General features: G+C 39.3%; 1 protein-coding gene across 2 annotated transcripts in view; it reads left to right on the top strand.

Moving 5' to 3' along the window:
- The window catches only part of LOC141387650 (uncharacterized), a 105001-nt gene extending 84900 nt beyond the window's left edge, over window positions 1-20101 (top strand). For both annotated transcript variants that reach the window (XM_073957613.1, XM_073957614.1), the window contains exons 13-14: window positions 12578-13541; window positions 19386-20101. In XM_073957613.1, the coding sequence (XP_073813714.1) occupies window positions 12578-13541; window positions 19386-19486 (1065 nt within the window). In that variant the 3' untranslated portion in view covers window positions 19487-20101. The remainder of the gene's footprint in view (window positions 1-12577; window positions 13542-19385) is intronic.
- Window positions 20102-21479: the final 1378 nt, after the last annotated feature.

Below are 21479 nucleotides of genomic sequence, written 5' to 3' on the forward strand. Positions count from 1 at the left end.
TTCAACTTTCAGGCTATTTTTTCAGGAAGTATGGACTTGCCCCTGAGGAAACTTGTACCCTCGTATAGGGGACAGTGAATACTAGATGTTACTACAAAAACCCAGGCGATTTGAGAGCAGGTCCTAAACTGAACTTTTCCGAAGTTTTGTGTGGGAGGTACTCGAAGGAGTTTACCGATTGAGTCCATATTGGAACCTCATCTAAGTCTGGTAGAAATTTCATAATGTGCAAAGTATGGACCAAATCGGTTACTCCCTTCAAGAGTTATCGTACGCACAAATTTTCCGAACATTTTCGAACTTGTGTGGGGGGAGGTACCGGCGGAAGGAGTGGACCGATATAATCCATCTTTGAACTTGAACTATGTTTGGACAAAATATTACGAAAGCCAAATTTTGGACCGAATCGCAGATTCGTTCGAGAGTTTTCTTGCGCTCCAACCACTACACACGGTGTCATAGTGTTTGTTGTAACTTTCGGGCTATTTTCTCAGGAAGTATGGACTTGCCCCTAATGAAACTTACAGCGTCGTATACAGGACAGCGAATACAACTTGCGTAAACAAAAATCAAAGCGATTCGAGACCAGGTCCTAAACTAAACTTTTCCGAAATTTTGTGTGGGAGGAGTGGACCGATTGAGTCCATATTGAAACCTCATCTAAGTTTGGTAGAAATTACACGATTTGCAAAGTATGGAGCAAATCGGTTACTCCCTTCAAGAGTTATCGTGCGCACAAGTTTTGCGACAATTTTTGAACATTTGTGGGTGAGGTACCTGAAGGAGTGGTCTTATATGGCCCATCTTCGAACTTAAATCGAATCTGGACAAAAAATGTCGATACCCAAAATTTGAACCGAGTCGATTGATCCGTTCGAGAGTTATCGTGCGCACCAGCCAGACAGACCGACAGACAGACGGACAGACAGACAGACAGACGGTCGGACATTGCTAGATCTACTCAAAATTGTCTGAAACGGATTCGTCCAAACATACTTGGGGTCTAAAACCATTATTTCGATGAGGCACATTTTTGGTCGTATCAAAGTGTAAATACCCTCTTTAGCCTAAAGGTTGAGGGTATACAAATTTAGCGATACGAATTGAAAACTAAATTTGACTGTTTCAGTGATGGTGAAACTGCAAAAAAATAGGATTCTTAAATGTGATATAATCAACATAGTTTACGCATAAGCTACAGATTGTTCAGGGGTTGTGGTAATTCCTAGTCAAAAGTTTCCAGCTCACAATGGTACAGAATCGTTTATTTCCTGGCCAAAACTCCGTAACTTCCGAACGGATAAAGACATTTCTGATGCGACAAAAGCGACACGGTGCGCTTTAGCTAACTTTAAAGGAAGCACCCTACACCTGGAAAGTTTTAGCTGATTCTGAAACTACAAAGTTCATAGATGGGAAAAATTTCTCGTAATGGGACTAAAGAAAATGTTGTAGCAGTGAACATTTTCTACAAGATTGACATTAATGGTATTTTCGTCGGTTTTACCATTTTTGAGATATAGAAGTTCGAATTGGGACTATGCATGGTATCGCCTCCTTATAAAACAATGTCATGTTCGGTGCCTTTAACTAACTGCAACTGAAAACCGCATACACCTGGAAAGTTTTTTGCGGATTCTGAAATAGCAATGCTCATAGATGAGAAAAATCCAAAAACAAGAAAAAATTGCTAAAAGTGAATTTTTTAAAAAAAATTGCGGTCAAAATTCACATTTTTGTACCCTCCACCATAGGATGTGGGGGTATATTAAGTTTGCCATTCCGTTTGTAACTAATCGAAATAATCATTGTAGGCCCCACAAACTATATATATTCTTGATCACCGTGCGATATAGCCATGTCCGTCTGTGGAAATCACTCTAGCGTCCGAACGGATTCACGTAGGTGGATGCAATTTTGGGAAAATCTATTATATGTGCGTAGGACTTTTGGTATTAAAAGCGGGCTATGTAGGTCCACGCTTTCGTGTAGCCCCCATACAAAATGACGCGTGACGCGTCGAAGGAGTTTTTAAGATATTTGTCCCATTTTACAACCGAATTGGTTGTAATTTGATATTGTGTGTCTCCAGAGGCCAAAAAACATTCCTACCAAAGTTGGTTTATATAGGTCCATGTTTTGGTATAGCCCCCCATATAACGCCCCATATAAAGTACGCATCATTTTAATATATTTTGAATGTATTAGTCCCATTTGACAACAGCATAGGTTGTAACTTTGTATTTTGTGTTTCCAGAGGCTAAGAAACATTTCTACCATAAAATGTTTATATAGGTCCACGTTTTGATACAGGCCCCATAGGACGATATCTCCCGATTTTCGGTATTTTGAAGGTTTTGGCCTCATTATCACACCGAGATGGCTGAAATTTGGTATTTAGTCTTCGTTTGGGGTATAAAACTTTCCCCCAGAAATTCGTAGGTATAAGTCCACGCCATCATATAGCCCCCATAGAACAGTACCTTCCGATTTTCGGTATTTTGAAGGTTGTGGCCACATTAATCCACCGAAATGGCTGAAATTTGTGGTGGAGGGTATAAAAAGTTCGCCCCGACCGAATTTAACGCTTTTCCTACTTGTTAGGTTTATTTTATGTTTTCAGGATTTTGCTTGGAAACGCCAAGTCCTATCGAAATGGGACTAAAGAAAATGTTTCCACTGCTACAAAATTTTCTTTAGTTTCATTTCGATACGACTTTGCCGCTTCCTAGCAAAATCCTGAAAATCTAAAATGAACCTAACAAGTAAAAAAGCATCAGTCGGCTTTGCCGACAGAGATATACCCTCAGCCTGTGCAAATTGAAACACTTTTTTCACAAAAAACTTATGTACCGACAAAAATATTGATTAGGATTAAAGTTCAAAAATTTTGCGGAAAAGGTACTTAAAGGAATGGACCGACATAGACCATGGGGGTGCCATAGGGAACTAAAATTGGAACTTAAACTAAATTTGGAAACAATATTGCGAAGGCCAAATTTTGGCCGGAATCGGCATGTCCGTTCGAGAATTATCTTGCGCTTCCACCCATAAACATGGTGTCATAGGGTTTTTTTTATCAACTTTCAGGTTATTTTTTCAGGAAGTATGGACTTACCCCTGAGGAAACTTGTACCTTCGTATAGGGGACAGTGAATACAAGATGTTACAACAAAAACCAAGGCTATTCGAGACCAGGTCCTAAACTGAACTTTTCCGAAATTTTGTGTGGGAGGTACTCGAACCGATTGAGTCCATATTGGAACCTCATCTAAGTCTGGTTGAAATTTCATAATGTGCAAAGTATGGACCAAATCGGTCACTCCCTTCAAGAGTTATCGTACGCACAAATTTTCCGAACATTTCGAACTTTTGTTACCGGAAGGAGTGGACCGATATAATCCATCTTTAAACTTGAACTAAGTTTGGACAAAATATTACGAAAGCCAAATTTTGGACCTAATCAGCAGTTCCGTTCGAGAGTTATCTTGCGCTCCAACCACTACAAACGGTGTCATAGGGTTTTTTGTAACTTTCAGGCTATTTTCTCAGGAAGTATGGACTTGCCCCTAATGAAACGTACAGCGTCGTATAGAGGACAGTGAATACAACTTGCGTAAACAAAAATCAAAGCGATTCGCGACCAGGTTCTAAACTCAACTTTTCCGAAATTTTGTGTGGGAGGTACCCGAAGGAGTGGACCGATTGAGTCCATATTGGAACCTCATCTAAGTTTGGTATAAATTACACGATGTGCAAAGTATGGAGCAAATCGGTTACTCCCTTCAAGAGTTATCGTGCGCACAAGTTTTGCGACAATTTTTGAATATTTGTGGGGGAGGTACCTGAAGGAGTGGACCTATATGTCCCATCTTCGAACTTAATTCGAATCTGGACAAAATATTTTGATACACAAAATTTGAACCGAATCGATTGATCCGTTCGTGAGTTATCGTGCGCACCAGCCAGCCAGATAGACAGACAGACGGACAGACAGACGGACAGACGGACAGACAGACAGACAGACAGACAGACAGACAGACAGACGGACAGACAGACAGACGGACGGACATTGCTAGATCGACTCAAAATTGTCTGAAACGGATATCGTACAAACATACTTGGGGTCTAAAACCATTATTTCGATGAGGCACATTTTTGGTCGTATCAAAGTGTAAATACCCTCTTTAGCCTAAAGGCTGAGGGTATAAAAATGTGCAATTGACCGCGATTTATTTGAAAATCCCTCCGGCGATTTTTTGGTTTTTTCTCATTAATGAACATTGTAGTTTCAGAATCAGCAAAAACTTCCCAGGTGTAAGCACCTTTCATTTAAAGTTAGTTAAGGCGCAGATGAATTCAAGGTCAATGTTAAAATTTTGAATTTTTTCATATTTTGCCGACAAAGATATGGATTAGGGTAAAATCTCAAAAAGTTTTGCGGGGGAGGTACCTAAAGGAATGGACCGATATAGTCCATTTTGGAAGTGTGTCTCATTTTGGTAGTCATTCCTCTCAATAGGAGCATTATATCAGGAAACATGGACTTGCCTGCGAAAAACATCATATCGCTACAAAGAGTACCAACTTCGTTACAATGTTTCAAAGGATTCTCGCACAGACCTTTAACCACACTTAAACAAACAATGTTGATCATTTGTGTGGGTGGTACCCTAAGGAGTGGAGCAATCGGGTACACTATTGAACATAAACTAAGTTTGGACAAAATATTTCTAAATCCAAACTTTGGAACAAATCGGTTGCTCCGTTAATGAGATATTGCGCTTACCATTTTAGCGAATATTGTCGATCTTTTGTGGGGAAGATACCGGAAGGAGTTTTATCCAACATTCGAAGAAATACCACAATATGCAAAGTGTGGACCAACGCAGTATTCGGTTCGAGAGTGGTCGTGCACACCAGCCACTACACATGCTGGCCGTAGGGTTTTTTTTTACAGCTTTTGGGTAATTTTCTCAAGAAGTATAGACTTGCCACTCAAAAAAACTTGTACCATTGTAATAGAGGCGTTCAGAGCAACCTATTGCAAAAAAAATAAAAACGATTCGAGAGGAGGTCCTAATCTGCACTTTTCCGAAATTTGGTGTGGGAGGTATCCGAAAGAGATGACATATATTGTCCATATTCTAACCTTACCTCGTAGAAATATTACTATGTCCAAAGTAAGGACCAAAGCGGTTACTGCCTTGGATAATTATCGTGCGCGCCATTTTAGCGAAAAGTTTTGAACTATTGCGTGGGAGGTACTCAAAGGAGTAGGCCGATAACGCCAATCTTAGATCTTGGATTTTTGAAAGAATTTTTATACCACACAAAGAGCCCCATAAACGTGGATTTTTTAAAGAAATTTTCTACCACTCAAAGAGCCCCATAAACGTGGATTTTTTAAAGAAATTTTCTACCACTCAAAGAGCCCCATAAACGTGGATTTTTTAAAGAAATTTTTTACCACTCAAAGAGCCCTATAAACGTGGATTTTTTAAAGAAATTTTCTACCACTCAAAGAGCCCCATAAACGTGGATTTTTCAAAGAAATTTTCTACCACTCAAGAGCCCCATAAACGTGGATTTTTTTAAAGAAATTTTCTACCACTCAAAGAGCCCTATAAACGTGGATTTTTTAAAGAAATTTTCTACCACTCAAAGAGCCCCATAAACGTGGATTTTTTAAAGAAATTTTCTACCACTCAAAGAGCCCCATAAACGTGGATTTTTTAAAGAAATTTTCTACCACTCAAAGAGCCCCATAAACGTGGATTTTTTAAAGAAATTTTCTACCACTCAAAGAGCCCCATAAACGTGGATTTTTTAAAGAAATTTTCTACCACTCAAAGAGCCCCATAAACGTGGATTTTTTAAAGAAATTTTCTACCACTCAAAGAGCCCCATAAACGTGGATTGTTTAAAGAAATTTTCTACCACTCAAAGAGCCCCATAAACGTGGATTTTTTAAAGAAATTGTCTACCACTCAAAGAGCTCCATAAATGAGGACTTTTTAAATAATTATTCTACCGCACAATGATCTCCATAAACGCAAAATATTAGGACTGCAAATCTTGGATTGAATTTGTTTACCAGATAGAGATTTATAGTGCGCATGGGGCCATAAGGTTATTTTGCAGCTTTTGGGCAATTTTCTCAGGAAGTATGGACTTGCCCCTGATAAAACTTGTACCGTCGTAATGCGGGCAATGAATACCAGTTGTTACAACAAAAATCAAAGCGATTCGAGCAGTTCCTAAGATGAACTTTTCCGAAATTTTGTGTGAGAGGTACCCGTAGCAGTGGACCGATATAGTCCTTATTAGAACCTAACCTATGTTTGGATGAAATTTCACGATGTGCAAAGTATGAACCAAATTGGTTACTCCCTTCAAGAGTTATCATGCGCAAAATTTTGGAAGTTTTGTGCGGGAGGTAACCGAAGAAGTGGACCAATATGGACCACCTTCGAACTTAAACTAAGTTTGAGCAAAATATTTTGAAGTGGAAAATTTGGTTCGAATCGGTTAATCTATTCGAGAGTTATCGTGCGCAACAGCCAGCCAGCCAGACAGACATACGGACGGACATGAATAAATGGACTTCAAATTGTCTGAAACAGATTTCGTCCATACTTGGGGTCTAAAACCGTTATTTCGATGAGGCACATTTTTGGTCATATGAAAGTGTTTATACCCTCGATAGCATAAATGCTGAGGGTATAAATAGGTACTCTATTGATAAAAGACCTTTAATGCCCCTAAAATGTTTTGTATAGACGGAAGTCCTAGTCCTCCATAAGGTTTTCTATGGAAAAATGACCTCCTCTATGCATAGAAGCGATGCAAATTATCCTCCTCTTAAAATTCCTTTAAATTTCCCAATATAAAGGGCCTTTCCTTCATACACCTCCCGCACAAGGGTGCACTTAAAACCAGCTGTTTACTGAAAATAGTCTTTGTGGTCTCTACTATGTATGCTCCCCACAAACATTCCCGAAGGGACAAGTTAATGCTGGGTATCGAAATCGGGCACACACACACACCTTGCCTGGGCATACAATTTTATCAAGGTGCCTCTATTTCAACGGCATAATTTTATTCTCCATACTTCCCTCGATTTTGGGTTCATTAAATAACTTAGTAATGCTTCATAACTTTACAGATTCAACTTAAGCCCAAAAAACCTTCACTTACACACTACCAAAACCCTGTTAAACCTGCTCCAGTTATTTTATTAATTCAAATTAAATTAAGCCAAATTTTGGACTTGATCGGTTGTTTCGTTCGAGAGTTATCGTGCGCACAAGCCAACCAGAAAGACGGACGGATATAGCTGATTGTCTAACCTCTTTAGCATAAATGCTGAGGGTATAAAAATCATTTACGAGTCACTTATGGGGATGAGTGGATAAAGACTTCCAAAAGTTCTTCTATGGATACCACGCCTCTAAAAGGTCTTCTATGGGTAGACGAATCTCAAGGGTCATCTATGGATACTATACATCCTATCCTTTGAATAGCATACATTGTCTTCTATAAATAGTAGACATCTTAATGGTCTTCTATGTACATAAGACCTCTTCTATGGATAGATCTTTTAAGTATAATATACCTCCTAAAGGTATTCTCTACACATCCATAAGGGCTTATATAAAATGAAGGCCTATTAAAGAATAAAATACCTTCAATGGATAGAAGGCCTCCGAAATTTTTTCCATAGACAGTAGATCTCAAAAAAGTATTCTATGGATAACAAAGCTCTTCATGGTTTTCTTATCAATAAAACTTCGTCAAAACGTCTTCCTTTAATAACAGACCTCCAAACCCGTTTCTAGGTATAGAAGACCCCCACAAGATCTTCTATGGACTGAAGACTTTCAAAAGGTCTTCTATGAAAAAAGAGCTCCTAAAAGTTTTTATGGATAAAACAACTTCTGAAAGGTCTTCATGGATAGGAGACATCCGGAAAATAATTAATGAAAAAATGCTTTCGAAAGAATGTCTATGGATAAAATGGCACCAAAAGGTCTTCTTAGCATAGAATACCTCTTAAATGTCTTTTAATTATAAATTATTTCTTAAAGGTCATCTATGAATAGAAGACGTACTTAAGGTCTTCTATAGAAAAAAGACTTCTAAAGATTCTTCCATGGACAGATGACTTTCAAAAGGTCTTCTATGGATAATATACCTCCTAAAGGTTTTGGTGGTGCAATGGTATGCACGCCCGCCTTGTACGCAGAAGGTCTGGGGTTCGATACCCCGGCCAAGCAACATCGAACATTTTTCAACGGTGGCAAAATACCCCTCAGTAATGTTGGCGACATTTCCTGAGTATTTCAGCCTTGAAAAAATTCTGGTGTCTTAAGACACGCGTTCGGACTCGGCGATAAACAGTACGTCCCATATCATTGAGCTAAATATGAATCGGGGTGCACTCATTGATATGAGAGAAGTCTCCCTTGTCCCGTATGGGATGTTGTGGAACAATGTGTTTTAAAGGTTTTGAATACGTTAGGAGGGTTGGCGTTTTTTATTTGGGATGACGACTTCTATTTTGTTTTTCAAAATAGTCAGGCTTAATCCCATAGTCGTTGTTTTAATATTTTATTAAAATAACTTTTTTATTAGTGGGAAAAAATTGGCGATGTTTACCAAGGGGTAAGGCAGGGAAGACTATAGTTTCAGATCTCGCCACAGATCTTCATCAGTTCCCTTGTTTCTTGTTTTTCAACAAGAAACTTTTTATACCCAAGTGTCAATTGCCCGCTCAAATAGATACGAGTGCAAAGAAATACTCTGATCGAGAATTTCTTTGGCACTACCTAAACTCGAGCAACTTCACTTGCAAACAAACCCAAATCTTTCCCACTGCTATGCGTTCGTTTGAAATCCTCCAAAAGGTTTTCTATGGATAACATACCACCTCTGTGCATAGAAGCGCTGCAAATGATCGTCACTACAACAATATAATTTACATAGCCTTAGTCTTAGGCTACAAGAGGGAATATGCACTTTTGTAGGACCAAAATGTGCCTCATTAAAATTATGGTTTTAGACCACGTTTCAGACAATTTGGAGTTTATTTAACAATGTGCGTCAGTCTATATGCTGGCTTGCTCATTAAAATAATGGTTTTGGACCCCGTTTCAGACAATTTGGAGTCGATTTAGCAATGTTCGTCAGTCTATCTGCTGGCTGGCTGGAGCGCATTCGTAATATTTTTGTCCAAACTTAATTTAAGTTCAAAGATGGACCATATGGGTCCACCCCTTCGGTTACCTCCTCCACAAAAGTTCAAAATTTAAGTATCCGAGTTGGTCCATACTTTGCAAATCGTAATATTTCTACCAGTCATAGATCAGTTTGGAATATGGACTATATCGGTCCACTGCTACGGGTACCTCCCCACAAAATTTCGGAAAAGTGCAGTTTGAAACCTCCTCTCGAATTGTTTTGATTTTTTTGCAACAGGTAGTGCTCAAGGCCTCTCAATTACGAAGGTAAAAGATTTTTTAAGGAACATGCCCATACTTCCTGAGAAAATGACCTAAAAGCTTTAAAGACCTTCCTACGGCCGGCCACGACGCACAATGTCGCGAGTTCATATTAACTGTGGCCAAAAATAGAAGGAGTTGTCGTAGGTACATCAATTTTGGTACACGTACCTATTATTGACTTACAATCTTCAGGACAATAAATTGGGTTGGTCGGTCCACGTTTTGATATAGCCCTCATAGAACCGTAGCTCCCGATTTTCGGTATTTTGAATGTTTTAGACACAATGACCAACCGAAAGTATTCAAATTTTGTGGTTAGTCTTCGGCAGAGGTATTAAACATTCCAACAGAGAATTGTGGGCTTATGTCCACGTTTTGATATAGCCCCCATAGAACCGTACCTCCCGATTATCGGTATTTTGAAGATTTTAGCCTCATTATTTCACCGAATTTGCTGAAATTTGGTATTTCGTCTTCGTAGGAGGCATTATACCTTTACCTTGAAAATTGTCTGCATAGGTCCACGCCTTCATATAGCCCCCATAGGATGGTACCTCCCGATTTTCGGTATTTTGGAGGTTTTAGCCTGATTATCACACCGAAATGGCTGAAAATTGGTATTAAGTCTCCGTTGGGGGACTTACAACCTTCCACCAGAAATATGTCGGTATAGGTCCTCGTCTTCCTATAGCCCCCATAGAACCGTGCCTACTCATTTTCGGTATTTTGAGTGTTGTGGCCTCAATATCCACCCGATATGACTGAAATTTGGTGTTTAGTCTTCATATTGTTTATATTGAATATATCAAACTCTGGTCTTTATATATGAGAAATTTCCTTTAAAAATTTTTTTTGACCGATTAATGGTCAAAAAACGGTTAATTTTTTGTAAAAAATCGAATTTTGATTTTCGCTGTTCACAATTTTTTTTTTAAAAAATTAATATTTTTAAAATTCTCTCGTTTTAAAGCAAGATTATTAGGTACGTAATAAGCCCACACAAATATATGATGATCGGTTCATTCGTTTTCGGGCTATAGCCAAAACCGCAAAACGATTTGTTAAAAAGGGGGTATCCTCTCAGTGAGGTGGTCGCTGAAAAAGAGAAATAACACATTCGTCTGCAAACCTCTGCAGCCGGGACCTTTATATATTTGAAGTACTCACTTTTCACTACTCATACAGCAAAAAATATCGATATACACTTTTATACAATTTTTTTCCCACTCCACTCAATTTAAAATTTGCTTCAGAAAATTAATAAACTTAGTAATACATGTTTGGGTAAATGTAAACACCATATGATTAATATTTACATGCAAACAAAGGTGTAGCCAAGTTTATTACATCCCAAGAGAACTTTGGAACCATTTTTGTAGCGATCGTTACTTTTAAATTTTAAATATTAACGCATAATATAATTTATTAATTTTAGAAAAAAAAAACACAAAAATACGTTTTAACTAAAATTGTCGGATTTAAATCCTCATATAGTAAAAACTACTTCACGTATCAGTACCAAAATTCAGATTCTTCTAATTAATATGTTTTCTATCACTCCCCATCAATAAGTTTGTTCAACGAAGTATTTAGCTTTTACCATTTTTGGCCACGGTCGTAACACTGTGCGACGTGTTGTGGCTGGAGTGCACGACAAATCTTGAACCAGATACGGTGTTGCTCTATACTATGTATATCGTAATATTTTTGCAAATCTTAGATAAAGTTCAAAGATGATGCTTATCGGTTCATTCCTTTCGGTACCTTCCCCAAATAAGTTCAAAATATTCGCTAAAATGGTACGCGCGATATCTCTTGAACGGAGCAATTGAAGGTTGGCCCAACCTATGAATGCCGTAATATATTGTACAAACACAAACTTAGTTTATGTTCGAAATGACTCACATCGGCCCATTCCTTTTTATACTTAGTTAAAGTTCGAAAATGGGCCACATCTGCGCACTTGTTCGTGGATCTCAAAAAGTTTTATATTTTCGTTTTGTTTCAAAATGTTTGTTTAGACATTTTTATTGAAGGTATTCGCTGTGGTGTCATGTTTACAGCGATAGAATGGTTTTTCGTGGGCAAGTCCATGCTTCCCCATATAACGTTCCAAAATCTCTAAATTATATACGGTGACCAACTGAAATGACTGGTGGGTGCGATATTTATCAAAATAAAATCCATTTCCAAAATTATAATGCGATCCATACTTTCAGGTACCTCCTCCTCCTCCTCCTCCTCAACCCTTTTGAGATTTACTCCACATCCATATTTTTGATGGCAAGTTAAAACGTCGAAAAATTGCCACAAAATTCCTGAAAACCTTCTAAATACATAAGTTTTAGGAAAACGATGAAAGTTTTAATTTTCCCAGACTGAGGGCATATCTATGGAAAGGCAATACATTCGAGATATTGTCCTGAAAATTTCTTTGTGGTCTCTATTATGTATGTTCCCACAAACAAGAAAATGTTGGTAATTTTTGTCACCATTCTAAATGTGATGTTGTCTGGCAGGGTATCGAAACCGGACATTCATTGTACACACCCGGTCTGTGCCTACAATTGCACTAAGGTGCCTCCATTTCAACGGCATACTTTTATTCTCCACACTTCCCTCGATTTTGGGTTCAAAGTAATGCTTCATAGATCTACAAATTTAATTTAAGCCCAAAAAACTTTCTCCCAAATTAACAAACTCCAGTTAAACCTGCTCCTGTTATATCTATCATAAATTCAAATTGGCAAATTCAATATCATTTTAATTTCAATACTTTACATAATTATGTTGTTGTTGAATTTCAGATTCTCATGTCGCATTTGTGGCATATTTCTGTTGTTGTCTTCACAATGTTTTGTTGTTGGTTTTTGCTGTATTATTAAAAATTGCAACTGTATTCCGCTCAAGGGCTATTTCGATTATTATATTGAATTTCATTAATTATCTTTGCTGTTTTTTTCAGAATCTGTTGTTCATATGGCAACCAAAGCAAACAGTCAGTCAGTCGCTCATGAATCATTTGTTCTTCTCTTCTCTTCTCTTTTGTTTTTTTTTTTTTTTCATTTTAGCATTCCATGTTGTATTTCTTCCATCATTACGAGCTGCCGGTAATTATGCAACAGGCCCAAGTACTCATATTAACACGTAATCAAAATGATGGCGGCGGCGGTGGTGTTGGTGGTGGCGGAAATATTGTTGCCGGTCTTATGCAACAGCAACCGCAACAACAGCAGGGACAACAAACCAATCGAGCGGGTGGTGTTGGTGGTGTGGGTGGCCAACAAGGACAGCAACAACAGCCAGGAACCTTTGTGGCGAATCGCATTTTCCGTTTGGTACCATTGCCTCATCAGCAACAACAACAACAGCATCAGCAACAACAACACCAACTCAATGGCCAAGGTTTACAAATGCAGCCACAACAATTGCCATTTGTTGGCGGTTTGTTACAACACTATGCCGGACAAAATGTTGGCGGTGCCCTTGGTATGATACGCAGGGCCCTTTCAGCTCGTGGCTGGCGCCAGCCACCCATCAGGGTGCGCATACAAACAACTGGTAATTTGCAACGTATCAATTTGGGTTCCATACAAATAAATCCGGAGAATTTGGCACGTGTACCAGCGGCAGCAGGAGCATCAGCAACAACACCCACAGCCAATGCAACTGTGGTATCATCATCATCGACATCGTCGCAAACAGCAGTCAATGGTGCATCATCAGCCACAGCCACATCACAAACCACAACCGCAGATCCAGCTGATAGTGGTACATCAAGCAACAGTAGCTGTAGCTCGAATCTGAATGCCATGGATGACAACTCAACAAATAGATTTGTTGTTACGGGTTCTGGTTCAGGTGGTGGTGGTAATAGTTTGTCATCTCAAGCCGTGAGTTGTGAGAGTTTATCATCAACACAACTCTCATCATCGTCACTATCACCATCATCGTCATTAACAACCTCCAATGCAACGGCAGTTGGAAAAACCTCGCCAAATATTGTTGACGGTGTGGATTCAGTGCAACTAAATGGTAAGTAAATGCGGATTTGTTAAAACCGCAGTTTTTTTTTAGAAAATTCAACAAAATATTCAGTCTTGCAAATAGTTAATGGATTTGTTTTGACAAGCAGCAAATGCAACAGGTTTTGCAGATTATTATTTTTGTAAACATCATTTCTTTTTAGAGGCATTAAAAGGAAATGGAATTAAAAGGAAATCTCATATTAACAGGATGTCTTCTAATGACAGCATTAGACCAAGCATGGTCACATTTGGGACGGCGGTGCCGATAATTTTCGGCAATTTACACGCACACGACCCGAATGCCCAGAAAGAGCATACAAAAGAGAACAAATGTTTTGATTTGTTTTTGTCAGACCTGACGTGATGATACGATGTATTTATATCCTTACCGGAGCATGTGAAGCCCTTACTCATGTGTCTGGGAGGTGGATTTTCCATCAGATTTTCCAGAAGAATTGGGGCAATATAGTTGAATATGTGTAGAGTGTCATATGACTTTGCAGTCCCAATAGGGTAGTCCATAATTATACCCTCAACCTTATGGTCACAGAGGTTACTTTGTTGCACAGAGGTCACTTTGTCATGATCAGAAATGTGACTAAACGATGTAATGGTTTTACACAATTTGGCGAAAATCGCCATATTGTGATTAGGATGGTAACACCCGAGCAATAACTGTAACAAAAGCATGACAATGTGTTGCTGTACTTGAAGAATCTTTGTCTCCTCATGTAGATGGTCCTGTTGCAGTTCTCAGGGCGGCATTCTGACAGGTTTGAAAATTTTTTTCATTGCGTGGCAATTATATTCGCGGACTGGAGCTGTATAGCTTACCACAGACCGACCCAACGCTTTATTTGTTGTCTACAAGGTTTCTTTATCTGCACATCAACTGTTGTCGGCTAGGGACTTGAGGACCATGTTCCTACAACTCAGCTATTCGCAGATAACTGTGACATGCGCGAACGATATGAACATGCTGTTGTTGTAACAGTGTTTATTGTTATGTTTGTATGTTCGTTCTTCTGTTCAATCTGGCTCTGGGTCTATCTCCAGTTCCAGGAAAGTGGTTGCTTCGATGGGATGTAACCACAGATCCACTGGACTTAGATGAGTAGGTTTGGCGGGGCAGTTGAAAAGGTGTTTTGTGTCGTGCGGGCCCATGCCGCATACTGGGCAGATGTCTTGCACGGCGCGGTCGATTTCCGCCCAATAAGAATTTAGGCGACTGCAATATCCCGAGCGTAATTGAGCCAAAACTACTCTAGTTTGTCGTGGCAGCTGACGCTCCTCAGCTGCGATATATGGGGGATGTACTCCGAGAACTCTATTCACACTATATTTGCTTATGGCCTTAGCAACTGCATCAGTGTGAATGCTATTCAGACCTGTCTGATATGCCTGTTGATCTAGGGGTTCTCTCATATGTATATTGTTGGACATCCCTCTCTTGAGCATGAATATCCTTCCTGATATCCCTGGGTGTGTCGGGCCTAGCACGCAGATGGTGATTGGAATGGCTCACATGGTAACATCCAAGCAGGTACTGCAACGAAAGCATCTCATTGTGTTGCTTTACTGGAAGAATCTTTGCCTCCTCATGTAGATGGTCCACTGAAGATTTGACGAGACACCCTGATGCTGTTCTCAGGGCGGCATTCTGGCAAGTTTGAATCTTTTTCCAATTCGTATCACATAATCTCGGGGACCAGACTGGAGCCACATAGCTTACCACAGACCGACCTATCGCGTTATATGTGGTCAACAATGTTTCTTTATCGGCACCCCAAGTGCTGCCGGCTAGGGACTTGAGGACCTTGTTCCTACTTTTCAGTTTGTCGCAGATAGCTGTGGCGTGCGCGCACGACTTGAAAGTAGTGTCGAATGTGACCCCTAACATTTTGGGGCAGTTTGTGGTCGAAATTCTGCTACCGTCGACACGACATTCAATTCTCTTCCAAACTGCGCTGTCCATGTGGTGAACAGAGTGGCTGTAGATTTTGTGGCGGAAATCTGGAAAATCGGGAAGGTACCTGACGCCAGGATCGTGCTATCATCTGCATACGTTACGATCAGCCCACCTTGGGGAACTCCCTGTGTCACTCTACGGGGTTTGGACTTCTTATACCTGAATTCCACATACGACAGGCGTCCACAAATATAATTTATTATCCAACGTTTCAAGTTTGGCCGGAGGGTTGTCTGCTCAATGTCCTCAAACAGCGTGGAGTGCCTGACTATATCAAAGGCTTTCGATAAGTCAAGCGCCACCATCACTGTTCTATAACACGGCGGTCTCTGGTTGAGTCCTTGACAAATATATGTGGAGATGGCGTGTAGCGCTGTTGTCGTGCTGTGCCGCTTACGAAATTCATGCTGATGATCGATAACTTGAAAGCTATTTCTGATACTGGGAAGTACTAAGGCCTCAAGGGTCTTTGCTACGGGCGACAAAAGCGAATTCGGCCTGTACGATTCACTTTTGCTGGCACCTTTGCCTGGCTTCAGTAGTGGGACCACCCTGCTCATTTGGCAGACTTCGGGAACAATGAGGTTGACTAGCGACAAGTTGAGAACTTTTCAGCTTCTTCAGCAATACCATGGAGATTCCATCAGGGTCCAACGCTTTGGATGATTTAGCATTCCTGATGGCATTCGCAATATCATCCATTGTAAACTGTGGTGGTTCATCCTCGGCAGGAAGAGATCTAATGCGACTTAATACTCTTCTCTTCGGCCTGCTACTCTCGGGGTGCTCGACAAACTGTCGATATAAATAAGTTGCGGGCCTCTTCGGGTCAGTCAACGTAACGTCGCCAAACGTGACTGAGATCATATCTTCCCTCCTTCCAGGGTTTGAGAGTGACTTAACCGTTGCCCACAATTCACTTATACCGGCTCCAATGTTGAAGCTCTTCAGATGATTTAGCCACTTGTTCCGCTTATGCTCGCCGACCAGCCTGTTAACTTCCAGTGTCAGCTCCCTGACTCTGGGGCCATTGGGGATGGCTCGACGAAGCCCATCGCGTTCATTTCCTAATCCCGTCGTCTCTGCTGAGAAGTTTGATCTTACTTCGGGTATTCGACCAGCAGGTATATGGCGAGCGGCAGCAGCAGTGATTATGTCTTGGAACGCCCACTCCGCTAACCGAACATTAGAAGGATTGGGCAGTTCTCTGTAGCGGTGATTGGTGAACTCTCTGAAACTCGGCTAATCAGCTTTTCCATGATTGACAAATGTGCGGCGTTCAACGGTGATGAAATCGGGTGGTCTGCTAATGGAGACAATTATGGGGAGATGGTCTGATCCAAGGGATATGGTGACGTTATTTGTCAGACCAGGTGACTCGATGGTTATGTTTGGCGAACTGTGACACTCTCCTCTAATTCTGGTAGGGGCGTCGTCATTGACCGAGCAAAACCTGGAGCTATCTGTCTGCTTAGCCTCGGTTCCGGGGACCTAATACCACAACTCATCCTCCCAAGACCAGTCGGTTATGACCTTTCTAGTACAGCTATTTATTGGCGGGATGTATACGTTCCGCAACTCTACCTCGACAGTTCCGCATCTGACTGCTACCGCCATAAATTCCATGTACGGGTCGGGTCATTAGAGCCAGGTTCAAGCGAGATAGGTCTGTATTGAACTGACCGGTGCAATAGGAAAGCTAGTAACCCATCTCCACTTCTGGTTCGATCCTTCCTCAGTTGGTTGTAAATTCACTTAAGCCACTCTTATTTTGTCTCTAGGATCAGAAGTAGACCTCAGAGGAAGAAACAGAGCCTCGAGTGTAAGGCTTAGTTGTTAGATTATTGTGTGACAATGAAATGGACTGTAGTCATGGGCGGGGACGACATACATAAAAGTTTAAACAGGCAGGGTACTCCTCAAGGAGATAGTCCTCCAAAGTTTCAGGGAAGATAACAATTAAGCTATTTGCCATAAGATCGAGATGAGTTATATCTTCAGGTCGCCGGCGGTAGCGCTTATGATGCATAGGAACAAAGCTTTCTCCAAAAGCCAGGTTTGTGGTAAGCTAGCGGTGCCAGTACGGTATCCAAACTTTGGCGGTGCGTAGTAGCAGAATATTCAAACTTGAAATCAAGGACAACAACAGGGTGCCTCCTCATCACACCAATGGCCCATCTTCATAAGGTGGTGAGTACTCTAAGAGTTCATCAGCACAACATGAGGTTGTCGATGCAGTACCTGCTTAAGTGTTATTTTTCGCAATTTGAGGACAGACACGTCAGGAATATTCTTCATGACCTACATAGAGACGTTCAAAGGTACAAAGGTAAAAGATCTAGTTCAAGAAGCCTACAAGGCAGGCTTCGATTGCATTCATTCTGATGTAGTCATACAGACAGTAAAATCACTGTAGGAGACGTACTCCAAGGCAAAGTCTTGTGGCTTTTGCCAGTTGAAATCAAGGCATCCGTCTCAATTTTTATTGGGAGTTGACAACAAGATACCCAACACAATGCCTACATGTGGACTGAGACACCCGATACTCTGCACTTCGTTAATTGACCAGGTAAACCCACCCATATCCATATTCCTATGGAAATTCTGCAATCGAAACCGGTTGCTTTTCAGATAACTAAACACGGTGCTCTTGAAACAACTTTAAATGGAAGGTGCTTACACCTGGAAAGTTTTTGCGGATTCTGAAACTACAATATTCATAGATGAGAAAAAAAACAAACAAGTTGGCATTTAGGTTTTCACGAGTTTGCTTGGAAACCGAAAGTCCTATCAAAATAGGACTAAAGATAATGTTGTAGCTATGAAAATTCTCTATAAAATTCTCTCATAGATGAGAAAAGTAAAAAAAACAAACAAAAATTGCGGAGCGCTTTTTAATTAAATCGCGATTCAAGTTGACATTTTTAGGGGTTTTTAGGTTCACGATTTTGCTTGAAAACCGCAAGTCCTATCAAAATTGGACTAAAGAAAATGTTGTAGCTATGAAAATTCTCTCATAGATGAGAAAAGTAAAAAAAATCGGCGGAGCGCTTTTTAAAAAAATCGCGATTCAAGTTGACATTTTTATGGGTTTTTTAGGTTTTCACGATTTTGCTTGGAAACAGCACGTCCTATCAAAATGGGACTAAAGAAAATGTTGTAGCTTTGAATTCTCTACAAGATTGATCTTTATGATATTCTTGTAGGGTTTACCGTTATTGAGATATAGAAGTTCAAATTGGAACAATGCATTGACTGTATCGCTACCTTATAAAACAATATTATACGTGGTGCACCTTAACTAAATTTAAGTGAAAACCGCTTACACCTGGGAAGTTTTTGCTGATTTTGAAACAGCAATGTTCATAGATGAGAAAAATCCAAAAACAAAAAAAATCGCTTGTGGGATTTTTAAATAAATCTCGGTAAAATTTCACATTTTTAGGTTTATTTTAGGTTTTCACTCTATACTACCTGTACTTCAAAATAAGCCAATAAAATTTTGTTCGATTTTTTGAAATTGACAAGTAGGGATAACCTCTTAACAAAATGATACTTTAGCAAAACAATTTACAATTTGTCTGTGAAACCTTGCAATTTGGCATCTTCAAAATGCAGAGCATACTTTTAGGCTCTTGGCTTGTCTTTTCTCTAAAATATCATAGTAAACATTTCATCATTTGTAAATGGTGTATCACATCCGAGGTCTACATATTTAAACTAAATTATTCCCGTAGCATTAACACATTCATGACCTTCGTTTGGAGATAACAGCATTAGTTTCACGGTAGGTGAATTTCCGTTTTCGAAAAAAAAAAATATTTAAAATTGTAAAGCATTTTAATAAGAATTCAATTTAACTGATATTCATTCTCTTTGCAGGTGGCAGTACTACGACGACTGGTGGCAATGATGCGGTTCAAGTTGAGGATTGTGGTAAAAGTGAAACAACAGTTGATGATGGGACATCAAATGCACTCTAGACTGGATGGCAGAAGCGGGGCAGGAGAATTGCCACACCTAAAACAACAACAACCATAAACTATGTTTTATACAGATTTCAACTAAAAAAAAAATAAGGAAAAACAAAATGAAAACATCTCTCCTTTGAAGATAAAGCCGAACAGATGTTTATTAGGAAAACATAATAAATAACTACTGAAGGAAAAATAAAAGCAAAACAACAACAAGAACAGAAAATTGCTCTAATATGAAAGACTTATTATTAAAAAGAAGAAAAAGAATGGAATGTTTCCATATAATAATTCCCTCCCAGAAAACACACACACACGCGAACACCAGCAAAGCCTATCCCGTTTATTATATTTTTTTGTTTTTAGTTTTTAATTTATTTTGTAGTTTCCTTGAAGAAAAAATGGAATATTCCCCTACATTTGGCATTGTATTCTAACTGTACTATATAATTTATATGTTTTTATTTTTTTTGCGCTTAATATTGATAATAATTAAATAAAAGAATTATCCTACAAATGTAATTAACTCGATCTCAAATGACGAGGAAATGTTGTCACGAAAAATGAAAGAAAGTGAAGAAGAAGAAGTTATATAATGAAATCCATGTGTGTTATTAATTTCAATATATTTTGTCTTGTCATTTTTTTTTTTTTTTTTGGATTTATTTGGAAAATTGGTTGGGTGAATTAGGGGATGAAAGATACCAGCAGACCATGACAGGATTTAACATGGCAAAGACCAGGACCTATCATGGTGCCTTTTTCATTTCAAGTGGACAATGACCTCCCTGTGGTGTCACTTGGGGAGTTGCCTTTAACACCCGTTAAAGGTAGCTAGCAAATATGTGCAGCGCATTCACCTATAAGAACGTTAATAACTTGGGTTAGGGGGTTGGACTAGTAACCCTTCTCTCCAAAAAGCAACTTACTATGAAAAACCAAAGAAAAACGAACCCTTCTAAAGTTTACGACCCCTGCAACGTTTTAAGACCACGAAATGCCAATTTGCAGCTGGAATGTTCGCACTCTTTACTTGAAATTTGATGTATTGGAAAAGGTGTCACAACAACACCTAATGGCGATGCACTTTATTATAGCTGCTATGACATAAAGCATGAGTTTGGTTACGGATTTGTAGTTGGTCGAAAGTTAAAACATTTGGTCTCCAGTTTCACCCCATTGAATGAAAGATTTGCTACAACTCGGATAAAAGCAAAATTCTTTGCTTTATTTGCCCTCATGCTCCCACTGAAGACAAGGACAAACAGACCAAAGATATATTTTACGAGCGCTTAGAAGAAACATCGGTACGTTGTACTGGCAATGACATTAAAATTAGTTTAGGTGATTTTAATGCCAAAATTGGAAAGGAGAGTATCAGGGTTATCATGAATATTTCCCTCGGAATTTTCCGCACGGAAAATAATTTTAAAAAGTGAAGATATTTTAAAATCAATATTTTAAAAAGTTGAAAACTACTAGAATCACTTAATTATGGAATATTCTTGCCGAATCGACAAAAATATTCCCTTTTTGGACATAAATATGGAAATAAAAAATTATGAAATTGGTGAAAGGGAAAAATTCCGCACGGAATTTTTATTCATGATAACCCTGTATATCTTTGGCCCAACTGTTGGGGTAAATTCACTACCCACAGTGAAACTTTTGACAATGGAATGAGGCCGATAGACTTCGCGTCGTCAAAAAAGATGGTAGTTAGTAGTACCAGATTTAAGCATCTCGATATCCATACGGGCACCTGGTTGTCTCCTGACCAAACGTCTTGTATAGACAATAGAATACTACTTGAGGTATTTTTAGGCAACAGAAGACCTCTTCAGATCTTATTTTTAGGCAAGAGACAACCTTTTGAAGTCCTCTATAGACAACAGGGGACCTATTCAGTAACTTTTTAACAACTTTACTCATTGCTTATTTTACAACAATTTCATTTGTTTTGTAGTTGTTACAAAAACAAAAGAAATTTTAACAACTTTTT

This window comes from Musca autumnalis, unplaced genomic scaffold (genome assembly GCF_047663935.1).
Source record: "Musca autumnalis isolate F117 unplaced genomic scaffold, ASM4766393v1 scaffold_5, whole genome shotgun sequence".
Lineage (NCBI taxonomy): Eukaryota > Metazoa > Arthropoda > Insecta > Diptera > Muscidae > Musca > Musca autumnalis.